The 21626-nt window shown below is 43.5% G+C and overlaps 2 protein-coding genes and 1 long non-coding RNA gene across 5 annotated transcripts; 2 read left to right on the top strand and 1 right to left on the bottom strand.

The window, feature by feature from the left end:
- The first annotated feature begins 633 nt into the window (after positions 1–633).
- On the top strand, positions 634–12252 carry LOC131132621 (N-acetylglucosamine-1-phosphotransferase subunits alpha/beta-like). Of its 2 annotated transcripts, XM_058078414.2 has the most exons (19): positions 634–747; positions 860–954; positions 1059–1178; positions 2359–2561; positions 3689–3753; positions 3830–3964; positions 5677–5820; positions 5926–6135; positions 8396–8566; positions 9391–9514; positions 9599–9774; positions 9840–10039; positions 10114–10333; positions 10407–10511; positions 10597–10682; positions 10746–10844; positions 10921–11088; positions 11237–11324; positions 11411–12252. In XM_058078414.2, exons 1-19 carry the CDS (start codon positions 649–651, stop codon positions 11462–11464), a joined length of 2562 nt encoding a protein of 853 aa, XP_057934397.2. In that variant the 5' UTR covers positions 634–648; the 3' UTR covers positions 11465–12252. The 2 variants fall into 2 exon arrangements, with proteins under 2 accessions (XP_057934397.2, XP_078643753.1); XM_078787627.1 differs by lacking the exons at positions 634–747; positions 860–954 and having other exon boundaries at positions 1112–1178; positions 2397–2561.
- A 2206-nt stretch (positions 12253–14458) lies between these two features.
- On the top strand, positions 14459–19780 carry dram1 (DNA-damage regulated autophagy modulator 1). 2 transcript variants are annotated; one of them, XM_078789134.1, is made up of 7 exons: positions 14459–14662; positions 15863–15930; positions 17547–17608; positions 17761–17938; positions 19151–19218; positions 19296–19388; positions 19466–19780. In XM_078789134.1, exons 1-7 carry the CDS (start codon positions 14532–14534, stop codon positions 19502–19504), a joined length of 639 nt encoding a protein of 212 aa, XP_078645260.1. In that variant the 5' UTR covers positions 14459–14531; the 3' UTR covers positions 19505–19780. The 2 variants fall into 2 exon arrangements, with proteins under 2 accessions (XP_078645260.1, XP_057934403.2); XM_058078420.2 differs by having other exon boundaries at positions 17547–17689.
- A 719-nt stretch (positions 19781–20499) lies between these two features.
- Positions 20500–21386, bottom strand: LOC144894548 (uncharacterized). The gene is made up of 3 exons (XR_013625160.1): positions 21368–21386; positions 20792–20887; positions 20500–20719 (listed from the first exon to the last, which is right to left on the bottom strand). It is a non-coding gene; the product is annotated as an uncharacterized LOC144894548 (long non-coding RNA).
- Positions 21387–21626: the final 240 nt, after the last annotated feature.

Genomic DNA, 21626 nt, shown 5'->3' with positions numbered 1-21626 from the left:
ACCTTCCCACCTTCAAAAACAACTCAAAACCCACCTCTTTAAATCTGTTTTTAATGTCTAACCTTTTATATCTGACTGCTGTGCCCCGCCCCGCTTTTTTAACTGTGTATTAACCAAAATGTTGTATTTTGGTGTGTCTTTCATTCTGTTTACTTGTTCTATTCAACATTCTTTTGTAAAGTGTCTTTGAGTATCTTGAAAAGCGCTATACAAATAAAATGTATTATTATTTATTATTATTATTTGGAAGTGTTTTCCGCATGTAAAACTATAACTGTAAAACTTTAATAAATGACAGTCAGGAACTTTTCCCCAACCAGAAGGTGTAGTAAAATTCACCGGGGTTGACTCCAACACAGAGACACTGATAATAAGGCAACACCAGCTAGCCGCCTCGTCCCTGTAGCAACTCCAGACGGAGTCCAACTGTGTCTGGTCGGAATCTCTCAGAGCTTGGACTGACATTATTCTTATTTTTCCCATTTGAAATGATAAAAACAGCCGAGGGTTCCATCAGCTGCTACTAATTTGCATTCTATTTCATCACCCACAAAAATGTCCTTTGGACACACCCCCTGTTACAGGTGACTTTAGATGCTTCGGCTCATCCGACAGGACTGCATTTCACAGAGACAAGAGAGTGACAACATGCTGGCGACTTACACCCGTCTGATCCTGCGATACAAATTTCTAGTCTACTTTGGGGCCTTGATCGTTTTGATGGCGTTGGTCCACCAGATCGGGGAGGTCAGTTGACTTTTATTTGGAAAACATTCCAAATAACAATTAATAATTTATTGTGGGGGAGATAAAAACTTTATAGTTTATGTTACATATAATATTACGGCCATGCATGCAGAATGTTGAAAGGTGGAGTCGGGACCAGTCTGGCCATTTTCATGAGGTGTTTGATCCGCAGAATCGCATTCAGATTTGTACGTCATTCCACAGCAGGTGAGATGAACCACAGGAAAAGTGTCCCGTTGAGTATAACGTGTAACGCATACCTGTGTAACGCAGACCAACTACAGAACACATTTCTGCTGCCGCTCTTGCAGAGAGTGCACGCCGATGCCAATCGATCTGGTGTACACGTGGGTGAACGGCACCGATGAGAACTTGCTGAGGGACATTGCGGCGGTCAAAGGGCAGCTGGCAGAAGAACAACGAGCTCTGAGGTGGGTGAGAGAGGGTACCGCTGGTTCTCAAAAAAAACATTGACATTTGAAATGGAAGAAAATCCTTGGTGGCAAAATACTTATTTGTAATGGTAATGGTTTAATTTCATTTGAACATGCATCAGATTACAATTGAATGCATCCCATAATCAGGAGTAGGAAGAAGCAAAGCATATTAAGTCCTACCCCTCCATCTGGTACTTTTACAATCAATAACTGTTACATTTGTTCACTTCCTGCTTTCCTAATATCATTTAAGTTTTTTCTTAAAATTTTATTTTATGAATTTTTATTAATTTTTATAATTTTTAAAAAATTGTATTAAATTTTTAATTTTTAATTAATTTAATTTTTTATTATTATTTTTTGTCACATACCAAAGTACGGGGTGATATGACCAATATCAATCCAATGACGGGTACAATAATGGGTACCATAGTAAGTGTCAATATAGTGATATATATATAGCATATATATATTAACTATATCAGCAATTTGAAATTTAAATTTAAAAATAGAATTTAATTTTAATTTTATTTTTAATTTTAATTTTAATTTTAATTTTAATTTTAATTTTAATTTTAATTTTAATTTTAATTTTAATTTTAATTTTAATTTTAATTTTAATTTTAATTTTAATTTTAATTTTAATTTTAATTTTAATTTTAATTTTTCCCTGAGATTATATTTCTCCTCTCTTGTAGAGAAGTATTGGATGACATTTTTAGCTAATTGCTTATTTTTAGCCTTATGCATTATTTTAGCTGTTTGAAGATGAACTATATCAGCAAGTTGAAGTATTTGTCATTTTAGAAATAAGGAGTATGTTCTCTGTAGGCGGCATTATGAATTATCCTTACTGACCTTTTTTGCAGTACATTTAGCCAGTGAAGATTGCTTTTATAGTTATATTATCTTAAATTTCTGGCCACCTTATGTTTTATATTTGTAATATGAGGTTTCCAGCTGTTACTGTTGCAACGACACATCATCAGTAGGGTAAAACTAACCTGTCTCACGACGGTCTAAACCCAGCACACGATCTGTTTTGTGTGCTTGACTACCTCTTCATCGATTAGGCATGTTGAAGACGTGTTTTGCACGTCAAATGCATCATCGCCGTCTGCAGAAAATCTCATTTGGAGTTACCCGCTGTTCATTGTCATTCTTGTGTTCCCAGAGAGACGCTAAAATGTCCGCTGTCCCGCTGCATTTCAGCACCCATGCTGGTGCTCGATCCCGCCCTGCCGGCCGGCATCACGCTTCATGAGCTGCCCTTGCAGTTGCCCTCCCTTTCAGATGCAAAAGCACTGCTGCGACTGGACAAACCGCTCCAACCCTCCAACGCTGTCTCCGTGGTCATCTTCCATTCACAGGCTGAAGGTAAAAGTTGGCGTAAAACTACGACAGAACTTCAACCTTTAATATTCATTCATTCATTCATTTTTGACCGCTAATCCTCACGAGGGTCGTAGGGGTGCTGAAGCCTATCCCAGTCCAATCCAACCACAGGGCACATATAGACAAACAACCATTCACACTCACATTCATACCTATGGACAATTTGGAGTCGCTAATTAACCTAGCATGTTTTTGGAATGTGGAAGGAAACCGGAGTACCCGGAGAAAACCCACACATGCACAAAGAGAACATGCAAACTCCACACAGAGATGGCCGAGGGTGGAATTGAACCCTGGTCTCTTAGCTGTGAGGTCTGCGTGCTAACCACTACTCTGCCGTGCAGCCAGGAAAAATCATATTTATGTATATATTTCATTATTTCATTCATTCTCCATTGTTGTCTTAAAGCCAAACCTCCAGTATCACAGAACATCCAGCAGCAACACAAAGTTTTGGCATGACTACTATTTGAATGAAAAATCTACAGAACCAAGTCCACCATCTACCTGGGGAAGCCTTTGTAACCCCGATGAGGTCACTTCCTGAATGAGACTAAACAGCGAGAGCTAGCTAGTGCCATCAACTACAAACGTAATTTTTGCCAATTTACCGTTAGCTTAAAAAATAATGGAAGCATGTAAACATAATTCCAAACAAATTCATTCATTTTCTACCGCTCATCCTCACGAGGGTTGCGGGGGTGCTGGAGCCTATCCCAGCTGTCTTCGGGCGGGGTCCACCCTGGACTGGTGGCCAGCCAATCACAGGGCACATATAGACAAACAACCATTCACACTCACATTCATACCTATGAACAATTTGGAGTGGCTAATTAACCTAGCATGTTTTTGGAATGTGGGAGGAAACCGGAGAAAACCTACGCATACACGGGAAGAACATGCAAACTCCACACAGAGATGCCCGAGGGTGGAATTGAATTGAACCCGGCTCTAATATAGAACCTGATAATATTGCCTTCCTGTGAGTCCAAGCTGTCATCTTTTGTTCTTCGGTAGATGAATGAATGAATCGGGTTCACGAGTCCACTTTTGTGTTTGTTGAGTCAAAGACAAGATAATAATATACCTTACGGTGGGTTGTCTTCCAGCTGACAAAGCCTTGACAGTTAAGCTCAGCGACAACCAGAATTTCTTGCTCTCCAAATGTTACCTGGTGAGTTTGGTGAGACTTTGACCTGATTTTAATCAGCAGCATTCACGACTTGCTCGTGTGTTGTTGTGTTTTCCAGACCACAGAGAAAGAGACTCCAGGCGCCATACCCATTAACACCCTGGCCTATGTGACTGGATTCCCAGGCTCCTTCAAGGTGTCAGAAGAGCTGCGAGCCAAATTACCGACGGCCATCACGGACAAGATCACTGCGGTAAAGCTGCTTGTCCATCAATGTTACATACAAATATGAACCCTAGTGGTTAGAACAGTTTTTATGAGTCCAACCAAAAGCAATAAGACAAGCTGTCATCATAATACCACTAAAGGTGTGTATTGGCAAGAATCTGGCAATACGTATCACGATACTATTCTCACGATACCATATATCATGATATATCACGATACTGTTAACAAGGTGATATTTTATTTGTTTTTCTTGTAGTTAAAGATTATTTCCTGGAAAAACTGAATTACACCAGCAATATGCACTTACTAAACACATTTTATTCGATTAGAACAGTATGTTATGCCGTATCATATACTTTCCTCTGTAAAAATTTGGATAAATAAAGCTTTAACATCCAACCTTAAATTTACAAAAAAAAAAACATAGAAAACAAATAAATTAAATTATGTCTCTAGATCGGGCGGCACGGCGGTCGAGTGGTTAGCGCGCAAACCTCACAGCTAGGATATATATATGTGACCTGTGATTGGCTGGCCACCAGTCCAGGGTGTACCCCGCCTCTCGCCTGAACCCTTGTGAGGATAAGCGGTAGAAAAATAACGAATGACTGAATTTTTTTGGAATTATGTTTACATTCTTCCATTATTTTTTAAGCTAACGGTAAATTGGCAAAAATTACGTTTGTTAGCTAGCTCTTGCTGTTTAGTCTCATTCTGCAAGTGACCTCATCGGGGTTACAAAGGCTTCCCCAGGTAGATGGTGGACTTGGTTCTGTAGATTTTTCATTCAAATAGTAGTCATGCCAAAACTTTGTGTTGCTGCTGGATGTTCTGTGACACTGGAGGTTTGGCTTTAAGACAACAATGGAGAATGAATGAAATCATGAAATATATACGTAAATGTGATTTCTCCTGGCTGCACGGCGGTCTAGTGATTAGCGCGCAGACCTCACAGGTAGGAGACCAGGGTTCAATTCCACCCTCGGCCATCTCTGTGTGGAGTTTGCATGTTCTCCCCGTGCATGCGTGGGTTTTCTCCGGGTACTCCGGTTTCCTCCCACATTCCAAAACATGCTAGGTTAATTAGCAACTCCAAATTGTCCATAGGTATGAATGTGAGTGTGAATGATTGTTTGTCTATACTATGTGCCCTGTGATTGGCTGCCCACCAGTCCAGGGTGGACCCCGCCTGTTGCCTGTTGCCCGAAGACAGCTGGGGTAGGCTCCAGCACCCCCGCGACCCTCGTGAGGAAAAGCGGTAGAAAATGAAGTACTTTTTGTGGAACAAAGTAACTAACATCAGTAAAAAGTCCTTTTAGGATGCTTGAAATAACCATTATTTAACAAAATAGTGATATCAATTTGAAAAACAAAATACCTGCAATATCACAGTACTACTTTTGTAGTATACAAAAGGACCTTCACATTGTTTGCTAGCGGCAGGTCCTCACGGTGTCTCGCTAAGTGGACTCGCAGATTTGTCGTTTTTCCCGAATATTTTATTCCTAACGATCGGAGGTTTAATAAACCTTTGCCGTGTCTGCACTTGAATAAATACCATATACAGTCTATGATAGATGCCTAAAAATATCCATATCATACTTTTTAATATCGATACAGTATCATGGAACAAAGTATTGCGATATATCACCGAAACAATATTTTCTTACACCCCTAAATACCACTACATCAATGTCTATCTGTACTGTATGTTTATTCTGTATATGTGTCCCCCAGTTGGAGTTGTACTCCGAAGCCAACATCGCTCTCCTCTACCTCAAAAGTCCACAGCATTTGACTGATCTCCTCCACGAAGCTAAAAACGACCTGACGCTGGATGGGAAGCAGGTGGCCATCAGCCCCGTCTACTTGTTCTGGGATGTGAGTGCCGTCATGAAGGTTGCATGCCATTGAAAGTACAACTGCACTCAGTGACACGTTAGAATCCTGGTAGCATCCCTCTGATAGCCTTAAACCTTTGGTCAGTTTTCCCAGGTGCCATCTTTCCAGATAAAGCCAGGGCCAAAAGACGTTCTGACAACCAATCGCTTTGAAGACAATGGCGCACTCCGACATTCACTGCGCTCCGTGGAGAAATACGCTCCGTGGGTGCGACATATTTTCGTTGTCACAAACGGGCAGATTCCTTTCTGGCTGAATTTGGAGAACCCCCGAATTTCAGTTGTCACACATCAGGTAAAATCTGAACCTCCGACGTTCAAACCCCCAACTCTCAGTGAAAGTTAGTCATTGAATCCAGACCATGGTGGTCTCCGTTTTGGGTATCAATATGCATGGGTGGCTGCATGGTGGACGAGTGGTTAGCGCAGGAAGCAGAACTGGAGAACTGGAGGTAGCAGAGATGAGGATGCTGACATTCACATTGGGAGTGACCAGGATGGATAGGATCAACTCTCAGTGCAAGTTAGCCATTGAATCCAGACCATGGTGGTCTCCATTTTGGGCATCAATATGCATGGGTGGTCGAGTGGTTAGCGCGCAGACCTCACAGCTAAGAGACCCGGTTCAATCCCACCCTCGGTCATCTCTGTGTGGAGTTTGCATGTTCTCCCTGTGAATGTGTGGGTTTTCTCCGGGTACTCCGGTTTCCTCCCACATTCCAAAAACATGCTAGGTTAATTGGAGACTCCAAATTGTCCATAGGTATGAATGTGAGTGTGAATGGTTGTTTGTCGATATGTGCCCTGTGATTGGCTGGTGTACCCCGCCCCCAGCTGGGATAGGCTCCAGCACCCCCGCGACCCCCGTGAGGATAAGCGGTAGAAAATGATGGTGATGCTTTCAAATGCTTTGTCTGGAAAGAACACATACAGTGAAGAAAATAAGTATTTGAACACCCTGCTATTTTGCTATTTCTCCCACTTAGAAATCATGGAGGGGTCTGAAATTTTCATCGTAGGTGCATGTCCACTGTGAGAGAGATAAACTAAAAAGAAAAATCCAGAAATCACAATGCATGATTTTTTAACAATTTATTTGTGTGATACAGCTGCTAATAAGTATTTGAACACCTGAGAAAATGAATGTTAATATTTGGTACAGTAGCCTTTGTTTGCTATTACAGAGGTCAAACGTTTCCTGTAGTTTTTCACCAGGTTTGCACACACTGCAGGAGGGATCTTGGCCCACTCCTCCACACAGATCTTCTCTAGATCAGTCAGGTTTCTGGGCTGTCGCTGAGAAACACGGAGTTTGAGCTCCCTCCAAAGATTTTCGATTGGGTTCAGGTCTGGAGACTGGCTGGGCCATGCTAGAACCTTGATATGCTTCTTACGGAGCCACTCCTTGGTTTTCCTGGCTGTGTGCTTCGGGTCGTTGTCGTGTTGGAAGACCCAGCCACGACCCATCTTCAATGCTCTGACAGAGGGAAGGAGGTTGTTCCCCAAAATCTCACAATACACGGCCCCAGTCATCCTCTCTTTAATGCAGTGCACTCGTCCTGTCCCATGTGCAGAAAAACACCCCCAAAGCATGATGCTACCACCCCCATGCTTCACAGTAGGGATGGTGTTCTTCGGATTGTACTCTTCATTCTTCTTCCTCCAAACACGCTTATTGGAATTATGACCAAAAAGTTCTATTTTGGTCTCATCTGACCATAAAACTTTCTCCCATGACTCCTCTGTATCATCCAAATGGTCATATGCAAACTTAAGACGGGCCTTGACATGTGCTGGTTTAAGCAGGGGAACCTTTCGTGCCATGCATGATTTCACATCATGACGTCTTAGTGTATTACCTACAGTAACCTTGGAAACGGTGGTCCCAGCTCTTTTCAGGTCATTGACCAAGTCCTGTCGTGTAGTTCTGGGCTGATTCCTCACCTTTCTTAGAATCATTGAGACCCCACGAGGTGATATCTTGCATGGGGCTCCACTCCGATTGAGATTGACCGTCATGTTTAGCTTCTTCCATTTTCTAATGATAGCTCCAACAGTGGACCTTTTTTCACCAAGCTGCTTGGTAATTGCTCCGTAGCCCTTTCCAGCCTTGTGGAGGTGTACAATTTTGTCTCTGGTGTCTTTGGACAGCTCTTTGGTCTTCGCCATGTTACAAGTTAAAGTCTTACTGATTGTATGGGGTGGACAGGTGTCTTTATGCAGCTAACGACCTCAAACAGGTGCATCTGATTCAGGATGATACATGGAGTGCAGGTGGACTTCTAATGGGCAGACTAACAGGTCTTTCAGGGTCAGAATTCTAGATGATACACAGGTGTTCAAATACTTATTTGCAGCTGTATCACACAAATAAATTGTTAAAAAATCATGCATTGTGATTTCTGGATTTTTCTTTTTAGTTTATCTCTCTCACAGTGGACATGCACCTACGATGAAAATTTCAGACCCCTCCATGATTTCTAAGTGGGAGAAATAGCAAAATAGCAGGGTGTTCAAATACTTATTTTCTTCACTGTATCTATGCTGAATTGCAGGAAATCTTCTTGAATCCCAGCGACCTCCCCACCTTCAGCTCCCCTGCGATCGAGAGCAACCTCCACCGCATCCCGGGAATCGCTCAGAAGTTCATTTACCTCAACGATGATGTGATGTTTGGCAAAGACGTCTGGGTTGATGACTTCTACACCCCATCGAATGGACAGAAAGTAATCACATTACATCACTTCTTCTTCTTCTTCTTCTTCTCTTTGGGCTTTTCGCCACAATGGGCGCCACAGCAAACCAATCTCCTCCATCCAACCCTGTCTTCTGTATCTGTCTCTCTCACACCAACCACCCTCATGTCCTCATAAACTTTATCTCCAAGGCCTCTAACATGTTATGTCCATATGATGGATTCGTTCCTGAACCTATCCATCCTGGTCACTCCCAATGTGAAGCATCCTTCTACCAATATATTGTCCCAACCATCTCAGTCTGGTCTCTCTGACTTTATCTCCAAGGCCTCTAACATGTTATGTCCATCTGATGGACTTGTTCCTGATCCTATCCATCCTGGTCACTCCCAATGTGAAGCATCCTTCTACCAATATATTGTCCCGACCATCTCAGTCTGGTCTCTCTGACTTTATCTCCAAGGCCTCTAAAATGTTGTGTCCATCTGATGGATTTGTTCCTGATCCTATCCATCCTAGTCACTCCCAATGTGAAGCATCCTTCTACCAATATATCGTCCCAACCATCTCAGTCTGGTCTCTCTGACTTTATCTCCAAGGCCTCTAACATGTTGTGTCCATCTGATGGATTCGTTCCTGATCATATCCATCCTGGTCACTCCCAATGTGAAGCTCAGCAACCTCATCTCTGCTACCTCCAGTTCTGCTTCCTGTCTTTTCCTCAGTGGCACTGTCTCTAGACCAAACATAAAATGTACACCAACATAAATGGTCACAAGAAAGCAGTTTCATTGAGGTGTACATTAGCGTATATCTGGCAACACACCAACAACTGTTTACTTCCTTCCCTGCAGGTCTATCTCACTTGGCCTTTCGCACCTTGTTCCAAGGGCTGCCCAGGAAGCCTGATCGAGAACGGGAAGTGTAATAAAGAATGCAACAACCTTGCCTGTGATTGGGACGGAGGCGACTGCAAGGGTAGAGCCATTAACAATGACCGCACTACCCTTATTTTATCAATCACTTTTGAATTATGATTTATTGCTTTTATGACTGATGTAGCAAGGAACCACAGGTCTGTGCGCAGTGCTGGGAATGGGGGGGACAAGAGAGGTTCTGAAGTGGAAGCGTCTGGTGCTGCTGCATCTCCAGTGAGGAGGAATCTCCAAGAGTTTGTCCCTTCTGATGAAGGCTTTCTATCCTGGGAGGAGTCCAAGTTGTTTAACGCTCTCCTGGAGGTAAGTACAATATCTAACATTATACTTTATATTGCGTAATTATAAAGCAGCCTTTGTGTTAACAGGAAGAAGAACGTCTCCAGAGAGCGCTAATGTATGAGACCAATGGCGCCGCTTTTGGCCGAAAGCTGCAGAACAGTTTTACCGAATCGCTACGATACGTGGACAGGCTGTACAACCGCAAGTTTGGCGTCATGTCTCGTAAAACTATCGCACATACACCCCACATGATTGACAAGTTGGTCATGCAGGAGCTGCAGAACATGTGAGGACCGCTTTTAATGTCAGGACCGTAAAAGATGTGACTGCTGAGGTTGCGTTGTTTTTTTTTTCTTGCAGGTTCCCAAAAGAATTTGAGAAGACCTCCGGCCATCGTTTGCGCCACTCGGAAGACATGCAGTTTGCCTTTTCATACTTTTACTTCCTGATGAGCGTCAAGCAGAAGGCTAACGTTTCAGAGGTGTTTGACACAGCGGACAAGGACCGGTCTGGTGTTCTGTCCGATCCGGAGATTGAAGCCCTTGCTATGAAAATCCACAAGCATCGCCTCAATCCTACGGTTGGCGCAGTTATTTAAAAAAAAAAAAAAACACAAAGAATTATTTGTGATATTTATTTCTTCTTCCTTCTAGGACTTGAAAAGTTTAGCTAATGACTTGATCAGCTGCTCCAAAAATGAAGTGATTCAGAACCTCAGAGCGAAACACAGTCAAGAGGTTTACATTGACCAAAACATGGTGAGCCTGAACTTCTCAGCACACAAAAAGCTTCATTGTGTGGTTATTAGCTTTGTAGCGCTAGATATGCCTTCTTTATTGACAGCCTCAGATCACAAAAGATCTGGTCCTGAACTGCAAACCCGTCACGGATCGTATTCGTCAAGCCTTCCCAGAACAGAAGAAGTACAAGTGAGAAAGTTGGGAAAATGACATCAACTCTATTCAGTGGCTAATACGTCAAGTATCCCATAGGTACCAGATCATGGGGGAGCAGGAGATCCATTTCAGGTTAATTACGAACAACATGGCCAGCGCTCTTCGTCATTTTCAAGAAGTTCGGACCCAACCAAAGTGAGAAGAAGCATCAAACTAAAAAAAAAATCCATTAACTGTATCATTTGACATGCTTCTGTGCTTCCTCCAACAGAAAGTTCATCTGCATGAACGACGACATTGATCACAGCAAAAGCAACGCCAAAGAAGTGCAAAAGAAGATGGCCGAATTCTACAACGCCATGTTCCCGCAGCCGTCGCAGTTTGAACTACCCAAAGAAAAGATCAACAGGTTCCTGTACATGGATGAGCTCCATAAATGGTATGGTCTGTATGTACCGTTTTATCGTTAGCTAAGTCATACAATCAACAGTTGCCTCGGGTTCCTTGAAATCCCAAACAAAGTCTTGTCTTCTAACACACAACCAAAAGACCTACACTCGTACTTACCAGCTTACTGCGTTTCTCAGGCAAGCTTACCAGGACAGGTTGAGGTTCTACAGGTACTGCGCCATTGTGGTCCTCATCATCTTCACTCTCAGGTTCATATCCAAAAAGGTGAGAATCCAGACTGAAGGGTCTTCACACATTTAAGGACAATCGCTTACGCTGCCCCTCCCCCCCCCGATTTCTGATTTCTGCAGATTATTCACTTGAAACGACAGATGCTGCACGGAGGAAAAGTGTTGCAGTTGTAGAAATGTCAGCAAATCAATCCAGTCTGGCTGCAACTCGGACGAGTGGTTAGCGCGCAGGGTACACAGCTAGGAGACCCCAGTTGGATGCCACTCTCGGCCATCTCTGTGTGGAGTTTGCATGTTCTCACCGTGCGTGCGTGGGTGGGTTTTCTCTGGGGACTTCGGTTTCTTCTGAGACTGGATTCATTCATTCATCTTCACAAGGGTTGAGGGGGTGCTGGAGCCTATCCCAGCTGTCTTCGAGCGAGAGGCGGGGTACCATTCACATTCATACCTATGGACAATTTGGAGTTGCTCATTAACCTAGAATGATTTTGGAATGTGGGAGGAAATCGGAGTACCCGGAGAAAACCCACGCATGCACGAGGAGAACATGCAAACTCCACACAGAGATGGCCAAGGGTGGAATTGAACCCTGGTCTCCTAGCTGTGTGGCCTGCGCACTAACCACTTGGCCCCTTGTAATATTCATTCATTCATTTTCTACCGCTTATTCTAATGAGGGTTGCAGGGATGCTGGAGGTGGGGTACACCCTGGACTGGTGGCCAGCCAATCACAGGGCACATATAGACAAACAACCATTCACACTCACATTCATACCTATGGACAATTAACCTAGCATGTTTTTGGAATGTGGAAGGAAACCGGAATACCTGGAGAAAACCCACGCATGCACGGGGAGAACATGGAAACTCCACACAGAGATGGCCGAGGGTGGAATTGAACTCAGGTGTCCTAGCTGTGTGGCCCTTGTAATGTTGTCATATTGAAAATAAAAAGCTTTATTCATCCATTCATCCTTCTTTTCACTTACAGTATGCAGGACATGGGCGTTTCCATGGAAACAGTGTCAACATTAATTTATCCTCCTCCACAATCGGATCTTTCACGCTTCTTTACGCTGCTTTCACTCCTATCTCACAGGAAGGACCGAGTTTGTAGCACTGGGCGATGCCCACATGACGGACCCTCATTGTCGCTTGTGGGGTCCCCCAGGGCTAAGTGCTCGGTCTGATGCCTTGGAAGTTTGGGCTTCCATTTCATAACATGTAAGATTACAGTCATGGATTCAGGTGAGAAAGCCGCCCAACGATGGTTCATAATGTGGCAAACACACCTACGCTGTGTAATGCAGACCAACTAGTCCGATCCAGTCGCTCTGCCCATCCATCTGCTGTACACGTGGGTGAATGACCATTCGTATGTCAGGACCAGGACCAGGGGTCCTCCCACTCTTCATCCTTTTCAATGTTCTTGTCACTTCCCCTTTAACAATCTTTGCTACTCTGTCAGTCCACTTCCATTCCTATCTACCTTCTTCCTCTTCATCATGCCAACCAACTCTCTACCTTTTCCTGTCCCGAGTTCCAGTCCAACATTCAAAATCCCGACTCTCAGTTCGAGGTTCTTGGTGCTCCTCCTCTCCTTCTTCCTTTATTAGTAATTTTTATAGTCCAGAATAAACCTAATAATATTCCAACCCAGTGAGTCAAAGCTGTAAACTTTTGTCTTACTCGAGGAACCTGCTAACCGGTTCACCTACGTGTTCTCTCACGAGACACCTGAAACATAATTATGCGTCTAACGGTGGATTGTCTACCAGCTCGACAGGTACACAGGAAGACAAGAACGTCTTCACCTTCAAATGTTACCTGGTGACTTTTTTCTAAAGAATGTTGACATGGGAATGTTTCCAGGATTTTATCATTTCATCAACGGTGCTCAAGGGTTGGGCATCGATGGGAACCGTACTTGCATTCTGGTTCTGCCGGCATCGTTGAAATGTTTTACTTTCAATTCCTAGTTTTGATGCTCAGTCCGCTGACCGGACAAAATATTCCAACATTGTTGACGTGCAGAGTACGGTGACATCACCGCCCCTGGTTTTAGGAATCCGCCCACCAATATGCATCTTGTGCTTCTGGTTAAGTCTTGTTTTTTTAGCATCTGGTAGTGTCAGAAAATCTGTGATTTAAAAAAAAAAAACTTCCACTCTTCTTGGCATCTGCCGGATTTGGGAACTACAGGATCACAAACAAATCAAGACCGCCCAATCCCTCGGGATAAGTGTTGTGGTTTTCTCCCACTGTGAACCAACCAGAACAAAAACATTCTAAATATTCCTTTAAGAGGAAAAGTTTAGACTAATGCTGAAAGGCTTTTTTCTTTTTTATACCTTCATAGCACATCTACATGGGTTGGTGCAGGTAAGACCACCATAAGACCACCATGAGACCACCATAAGACCACGAGACCACCATGAGACCACCACGAGTCCACCATGAGACCACCACGAGACCACAACAAGACCACCATAACACCACTACAAGACCACCATAAGACCACCATGAGACCACCACAAGACCACCATAAGACCATTATAAGACCACCATGAGACCACCACAAGACCAACATAAGACCACCACGAGACCACAATAAGACCACCACAAGACCAACAGACCACCATGAGACCACCACAAGACCACCACGAGACCACCATAACACCACCATAACACCACCATAACACCACCACAAGACCACCATAACACCACCATAAGACCACCACAAGACCACCACAAGACCACCACGAGACCACCACAACACCACAAGACCACCATGAGACCACCACGAGACCACCACAAGACCACCACGAGACCACCATAACACCACCATGAGACCACCACGAGACCACCACAAAAGCACCATAAGACCACCATAACACCACCACAAGACCACCATAACGCCACAAAACCACCACAAGACCACCATGAGACCACCACGAGACCACCATAACACCACAAGACCACCATAAGACCACCATAAGACCACCACTAGACCATCTGAACACGGATGGAGGAAGCAGGACCATCGCTGTTTCATTAGCGTGGGCTGATCTTCCGGTAAGTCATTTTCATGAAAGGAAGACGCCTCCACTGTACGTGTCACTACTGATCACGTGACTGGCGGGAACCAAGACTTCCCGAGCAGCCTGGGTCCCACCAGGTCGTGTGTGTGTATGTGTGTGGATGTGAATGTGGATGTGTGTGTGTGTACGGGCCGGGTGCCATGTGGTGGTTCACGCAAGGCTTGTGCTTCTTGCCGGTCTTCCTGGTGGTGTGGTCCTCCTGCACCTTCATCGTGTCCTACATTATCGCGCTCTTAAGACGCGACGTGGACGTCTTGTTTCCATACATAAGGTGAGTCCGACCGGCTTCTCCATCACGTCCCGTTAGTCACGTCACATGTTCTCCAAGCTGAGATTTCGAGTTTTTTACTTTTGCGCATCGAACAACGAGTTCGGCTTTAGTTTCGGTTTCCTTTCCACTCGGCAGCCACCCAAACTCTTGCAACACACGCCTCCTTTTTTTGGAACTTTGTAACTTTATAACTTAGCCGCCATTTTCACCGTTAACTTTTACATGTCTTCATAAAGGATTACATAACCTGGTGAACCTCGTGCAGTATATGAACATTCATATATATGATTATCTTTATTATCTCTGTGCTGCTTTGTGAGCCCCCCCCCCCCCAGACACCCCTGGGATGCTAAGTGGTCTCTGGCAGGGATGGTGCTGTCCTTTGGGTCGTATTCCATATTGGTCCTGCCTTCAAGGGGACTTGATGCCAAAACAAAATACGGGAAGGGCGGGGAGAGGCGGGGTACGCCATACATCTTTTTTATCTAAGTCAACGTAACATGGTCTACTACAGAGGACTGAAATGACAGAGGACTGAAATGACCCCCCCCCCGTTTCAGAGCAAGTAATCCCAATGGTGTATCCCAATCATACTAATCATTCATTCATTCATTTTTTACCCCTTTTTCCTCATGTCGGTCGCGGGGGGGGGGGGGGTGCTGGAGCCTATCCCAGCTGTGTTCGTACGAGAGGCGGGGTCCACCTGGACTGGTGGCCAGCCAGCCAATCACAGGGCACATATAGACAAACAACCATTCACACTCACATTCATACCTATGGACAATTTGGAGTGGCTAATTAACCTAGCATGTTTTTGGAATGTGGGAGGAAACCGGAGTACCCGGAAAAAACCCACGCATGCACGGGGAGAACATGGAAACTCCACACAGAGATGGCCGAGGGTGGAATTGAACTCTGGTCTCCTAGCTGTGAGGCCTGCGCGTTAACGTTTCTGACCTTCCAAATAGACTTTTTAACATTAGAGCCCTCCTGACATGAAATAGCATCCCTATAGTCACCTTTACACTTCTATGACCAAATATAGTAACATTACCGACACCTTTACCCGGTACCCGGAGAAAACCCACGCATGCACGGGGAGAACATGCAAACTCCACACAGAGATGGCCGAGGGTGGAATTGAACCCTGGTTTCCTAGTTGTGATCATACTAATCATCTTGTCTTATTTTGGCACCCAGCGACACGGCGGCGACCCCCCCAGAGAGCTGCATATTTGGCTTGATGACATTTGTTTCCGCATGTGCAGGTATATTTCATTTTGCCATTTTTATTTGCTTTTAAGGTCCTTTTTGGAATTTTGGATCTTTTTAATTTGAGCTCCAAAATGCAGAGAGGAGAAATTTTGGGAGTGGTCAAAAAAAGCTATTTATAGCAAAGACGCATTCAAGTGAAATTGAATTTTCCAACATGTGGATTGAATGTGATTTGGTGTCAGGTGTTCACACTGGCATCATCAGAGCCCTGGTCTGCGTGGTCATTATGTAGTCATTATGTGGTCATGTATGTGGTCATTTTGTGGTCATGTATGTGGCCATGCGGTCATGTATGTGGCCTTGTGGTCATTATGTGGTCATGTATGTGGTCATGTATGTGGTCATGTATGTGGTCATGTATGTGGTCATTATGTGGTCATGTATGTGGTCATGTATGTGGTCATTATATGGTCATTATGTGGTCATGTATGTGGTCATGTATGTAGTCATGTGGTCATGTATGTGGCTATGTGGTCATGTATGTGGCCATGTGGTCATGTATGTGGTCATTTTGTGGTCATGTATGTGGCCATGTGGTTACGTATGTGGCCGTGTGGTCATGTATGTGGTCATGTATGTGGCCATGCGGTCATGTATGCGGCCTTGTGGTCATGTATGTGGTCATGTATGTGGTCATGTATGTGGTCATTATATGGTCATTATGTGGTCATGTATGTGGCTATGTGGTCATGTATGTGGCCATGTGGTCATGTATGTGGTCATTTTGTGGTCATGTATGTGGCCATGTGGTTACGTATGTGGCCGTGTGGTCATGTATGTGGTCATGTATGTGGCCATGCGGTCATGTATGCGGCCTTGTGGTCATGTATGTGGTCATGTATGTGGTCATGTATGTGGTCATGTATGTGGTCATTTTGTGGTCATTTTGTGGTCATGTATGTGGCCATGTGGTCATATATGTGGTCATGTGGTCATGTATGTGGCCATGTATGTGGCCATGATGGCTCGGACAACGCTGCACTTCACAAATGACTTCTTCCAGAAGAAGAAGCTCTTTCGGTCCAGCCTGAATGTTCCACAGAAATGGACATGAGCTCCAGACGGTGGATGCCCTCCATGAAGCCATCTTCAGCATGGAGCAACATTCCCACTAACCTCCTGGAAACACCGGCATCAAACACGGCCAAAGCCATTTTCCATCCTAATTAACAAGAAAGACACTCATGACTCCTTTTCTCTACATTTACTTTCTATTTTAGTTTTTTTTAGCTATGACCTTAGATGTTTGATCATGTGATTGAAAAGTCGATTTCACTTTACTTCCTGTTTGCTGTAAATTGCTTTTGTGACTCACTCCCATTTCTTCTTTTTGAATTTTGAAGCTCAGAACCTCCTTAAGATCCATCCTTTTGATTTGGATTTGGGACTTGATGAGCAGTACGAGTACGGTATCGTGTTGGTTGTTCTTCTAACCATGTTTTGGTCCCACCTTCCATCAGTAACGTCTGATTCAATTCATGCTCTGCTGTCATGCGGGAGGAGGAAGCACACTTTCCAGAAATGTCTCACTTCTCTTTTTAGAAGAAATCGAAATGGTGATTGTGTTTGTGTGTGACTGTGTGTGTGTGACTGTGTGTGTGCGTCACAGGCATAGCCACGATCTACGCCAGGTTCAAGTACGTGGAGAAGCTGACTGAGGAAACCAGGGTGGTGAGTCCACGTCTGAATAGGGTGACGCTGGTGCTGGGAATGCTGTCCTGCTTGGGAATGTGCGTCGTGGCCACCTTCCAGGTGCGTCTTCATCAACGCATGTCAACACAAGCGACCGTCCCATAACTCCTCCTCTGGCCTGGACCTCCTAGGAGACCATAGTGACGGTGGTCCACGACATGGGAGCCTTGCTCTTCTTCGTGTCAGGCGTCCTCTACATCCTCCTCCAAAGCGTCATCTCCTATAGCTCCTTCCCCTACGGAACCTCCATCAGCGTGTGGCGAGCACGGCTGGCGGTGGCCGTCATCGCCTCCGTGGCCTTCTTTCCCAGTATCCTTGAACGTCTCACGTGACGCATTTACAGGCTGCAGTGAAAAGTAGGAAACCATGGCCTCACTGGTTCTTCAGTAACTACCCTATCTGGATATGACTTGGTCATTAGTTCCTCATTAGTTCTTCAGTAACTACTCTAAATGGATGTGCCTTGGTCATTAGTTCCTAAGTGATTCTTCAGTAACTACTCTAAATGTATATGCCTTAGTCATTAATTCCTCATTAGTTCTTCAGTAACTACTCTAAATGTATATGCATTGGTCATTAGTTCCTCACAGGTTCTTTAGTAACTACTCTAAATGGATGTGCCTTAGTCATTAATTCCTCAGTGGTTCCTCAGTAACTACTCTAAATGTATGTTCCTTGGTCACTAGTTCCTCAGTAGTTCAGTAACTACTCTACTAAGTTTTACTTTACCAACTTAGTAATGAATTCCTCAGTAGTTTTTCAGTAACTACTCTAAATGTATGTGCCTTAGTAATTAATTCCTCAGTAGTTCTTTAGTAACTACTCTACATGGATGTGGTTTAGTCATTAATTCCTCAGTGGTTCTTTAGTAACTACTCTAAATGTATATGCCTTGGCCATTAATTCTTCATTAGTTCTTCAGTAACTACTCTAAATGGATGTGCCTGGGTTAGTAGTTCCTCATTAGTTCTTCAGTAACTACTCTAAATGGATGTGCCTTGATTAATAGTCCCTTATTAGTTCTTCAGTAACTACTCTAAATGGATGTGCTATGGTCATTAATTCCTCAGTGGTTCTTTAGTAACTACTCTAAATGTATATGCCTTGGTCATTAATTCCTCATCAGTTCTTCAGAAACTACTCTAAATGGACGTGCCTTGGTTAGTAGTTCCTCATTAGTTCTTCAGTAACGAGTCTAAATGGATGTGCCTTGGTTGGTAGTTCCTCATAAGTTCAGTAACTACTCTAAATGGATGTGCCTTGGTTAGTAGTTCCTCGTTAGTTCTTCAGTAACAACTCTAAATGGATGTGCCTTGGTTAGTAGTTCCTTATTAGTTCTTCAGTAACTACTCTAAATGGATGTGCCTTGGTTAGTAGTTCCTCATTAGTTCTTCAGTAACTACTCTAATTGTATGTGCCTTAGTCATTGATTCCTCATTAGTTCTTCAGTAACTACTCTAAATGCATGCGCCTTACCCATGAATGCATGTATTCAGTGTTTTCCTGCTACGACATTCCAAGCTGTCATTTGTGCCTTCCTGGTGAAACAAACGGATCAAAGGGATCTTCACAGGGACACGGGAAGCAAGGTAAGGGCACCAACACGAGGGAGGCCCCTGCCAAGGGTGTATTTGCTTATGTAACAATATCCCGATGGTCTTGGCAGGACTATCCCTTCCATGTGGCCAGCGCCGTGTGCGAGTGGATCGTGGCCTTCAGCTTCGTCTGCTTCTTCCTCACCTACATTGATGACTTTAAGGTGAGCCCCGCCCTCCGCCCTTATGTATGGCAGCCATTTTGTCCTTTCAATGAGGCGTCTTTGTGTTTGCCTTCCAGATGTTTACGCTGCGAGTTAGGACCGAGTTGGTGTCTTGAAAGGACCTCGTGATCTTATCTATCTTGTGTACGACAACCACTTCCTGTATCATTTCACACGGTGCTGCACTTTGCTCCGCTCTTGTGACAGCAGACGTTACGAGACGTTATTAAGTGGACACATGATGCGGGAGCGTGTGACACCTTTTTTTTTTTTTTTTTACACATTTCACCGACTTCTTCTAACGGAATATGTTATGTAGAAGTCCCGGAGTTTTGGCTGAACTGATCTGTTACGTAATCACCATTGCTGGATCCACCATATATCACAGTTATCTATCACAGGCTGAAAGGGACTAAATAACACAAACAACATTTTTGTTTTACCACAACGTCCATAAAAATGACACGCACATTATGCAAATTAGACACGCAAGTCCAACTGCCACAGCTAGATTAAAGTCCTGTGGAAAACACTGAGTGCAATCTTCTGCTTTGGTGTATTATTGGACTGATAAACAAACACTACCAAGCCTGTCAATAAAGACACTTTTTGCAAGTTTTTTAACAAAATTTTGAGTGTTTTATTACGTTTTGGGGTTTTTTCCCACTTTTTTTCCTTCAACTCTGAGGTTTTTATGGATGTTAGCAGCTCTTACCCTCTAGTAGCAACTGTTACGATTGCTAAAATGAATGAATGAATGAAATAATAATAATAAAAAATATTTTTAAATAATTTTAAAAATAATTTTAAATAATTTTAAAAAATAAGAAAAAAATAATAAATGTGTTGACAGATTTTAATGCTAAATGATCATATGGTTCATAGCATGTTAGTCATTTGGATATTCATGTTTCATGAATGTGACAACGTGACATAAAATGTATTCACTTTCTACCGCTTATCCTCACGAGGGTGCTGGAGCCTATCCCAGCTGCCTTCAGGTGAGAGGCGGGGTATGTATATATATGTGTGTGTCCCTATTTGAATCTATGTTAGTTCTCTAACTTTATAGCTAAATGTTATTGACTTGAATTGTAATTTGGGGCAAAACAACAACGTCCCCTGTTATCTTTTTTCTGATTTATCACATGCTGTGATATCTGTAAATTTAGTGGGATTCACACAAAACGCTGCTTTGTGATCTACCTGCTATCCTGCTTCCATCACACGCACGTCTGGGAATGTCGGCAAATCCATCCATCCAGTCAAAGCATGGAGGAGAGAAGCACATAGCGTGGTCTCCTATTTCCTGCTTGTGCAGGGATATGGTCCTATGGAAGAGTAAAGATAAAAGAGTCAACGAAAAGGACACCAACAATTTTTGGGATAAAAGCAGTACAAACCTCTTCACCCACTGTGGAAAAGTTGTGAAATGATTGATGAGCTGAAAGGCATCGATTCTTCAACATGTTTGGGAAAATATGCCCTGAAACAGCAGCCTACAAGGGTTGAATACTGAATATGAACTCCAATTAAACAGGAACATTGGGAAAACACAGCAACAGCAACAGCAGCCCACTAGGTGGCAGTAAAAGCACATTTTCTCTTCCCAAATGACTCCATCATAACGTAGCATGCAATACACGAATGGAGAGGATGTATTTTGAATGAAAAGTAAAACTTTAGGGGAACTTTATGTTTTTACGGGAAACTAAGACAAACTACGCGAGTTTCCCAGAGAAAACGAAAAGGTTTACAGATGTGGGCAAGCTAGTAGCTAGGTGCCTAACTTTTATAATACAACAACCAAGCATACACAAAATAGTAAACAAATTGCTAGCTTGACGCCTACCGCTGTTAGCATAGTCATAGACACACCGAGTGAGTTTGTGTAAAAACAATCACATTGTTTTTGGTACCTAACCTTTTCCCATGTATATTAGTGCGTGTGAATGTATAAACAAGAGGAATTAACTTACATTTCTTGGCAGAAAAACAGGTTCATTTCCAGAGTAGCAGTGACCTATCCAATATGGCGGCGACGTTGACGTACGGCTCAGCGCTTGATGAGGCGTCTTAGGTCTTAGTTCCTCAAATTCAAAGCCAACAATTGGATGTTTGTCCCTATTCATGTGTGATACTCATGATAAAAGACACGTTTGGTTGATAATTCAGTTTCTTCAGCTTTAAATGAATAAATAAATGAATATTTTGCAGATAAATGGCAAGCTAGCCGTC

Source organism: Doryrhamphus excisus, linkage group LG2 (genome assembly GCF_037039965.1).
Source record: "Doryrhamphus excisus strain RoL-2023G ecotype Guam linkage group LG2, RoL_Dexc_Guam_v1.1, whole genome shotgun sequence".
Lineage (NCBI taxonomy): Eukaryota > Metazoa > Chordata > Actinopteri > Syngnathiformes > Syngnathidae > Doryrhamphus > Doryrhamphus excisus.
Note: the sequence above shows the minus strand (reverse complement) of the source record. Positions and strands in the feature narration are given on the sequence as shown.

Bases quoted from the DNA above. Each gene is read 5' to 3' on its own strand.
- dram1 (XM_058078420.2), top strand. From the start codon at position 14,532: ATGTGGTGGTTCACGCAAGGCTTGTGCTTCTTGCCGGTCTTCCTGGTG. The intron at 14,663-15,862 runs GTGAGTCCGACC...TTTGGCACCCAG, and splicing joins GTCTTGTTTCCATACATAAG to CGACACGGCGGCGACCCCCC. The intron at 17,939-19,150 runs GTATCCTTGAAC...CGACATTCCAAG, and splicing joins CTCCGTGGCCTTCTTTCCCA to CTGTCATTTGTGCCTTCCTG.
- LOC131132621 (XM_058078414.2), top strand. From the start codon at position 649: ATGCTGGCGACTTACACCCGTCTGATCCTGCGATACAAATTTCTAGTC. The intron at 3,965-5,676 runs GTAAAGCTGCTT...TGTGTCCCCCAG, and splicing joins TCACGGACAAGATCACTGCG to TTGGAGTTGTACTCCGAAGC. The intron at 9,515-9,598 runs GTAGAGCCATTA...TGACTGATGTAG, and splicing joins GGACGGAGGCGACTGCAAGG to CAAGGAACCACAGGTCTGTG.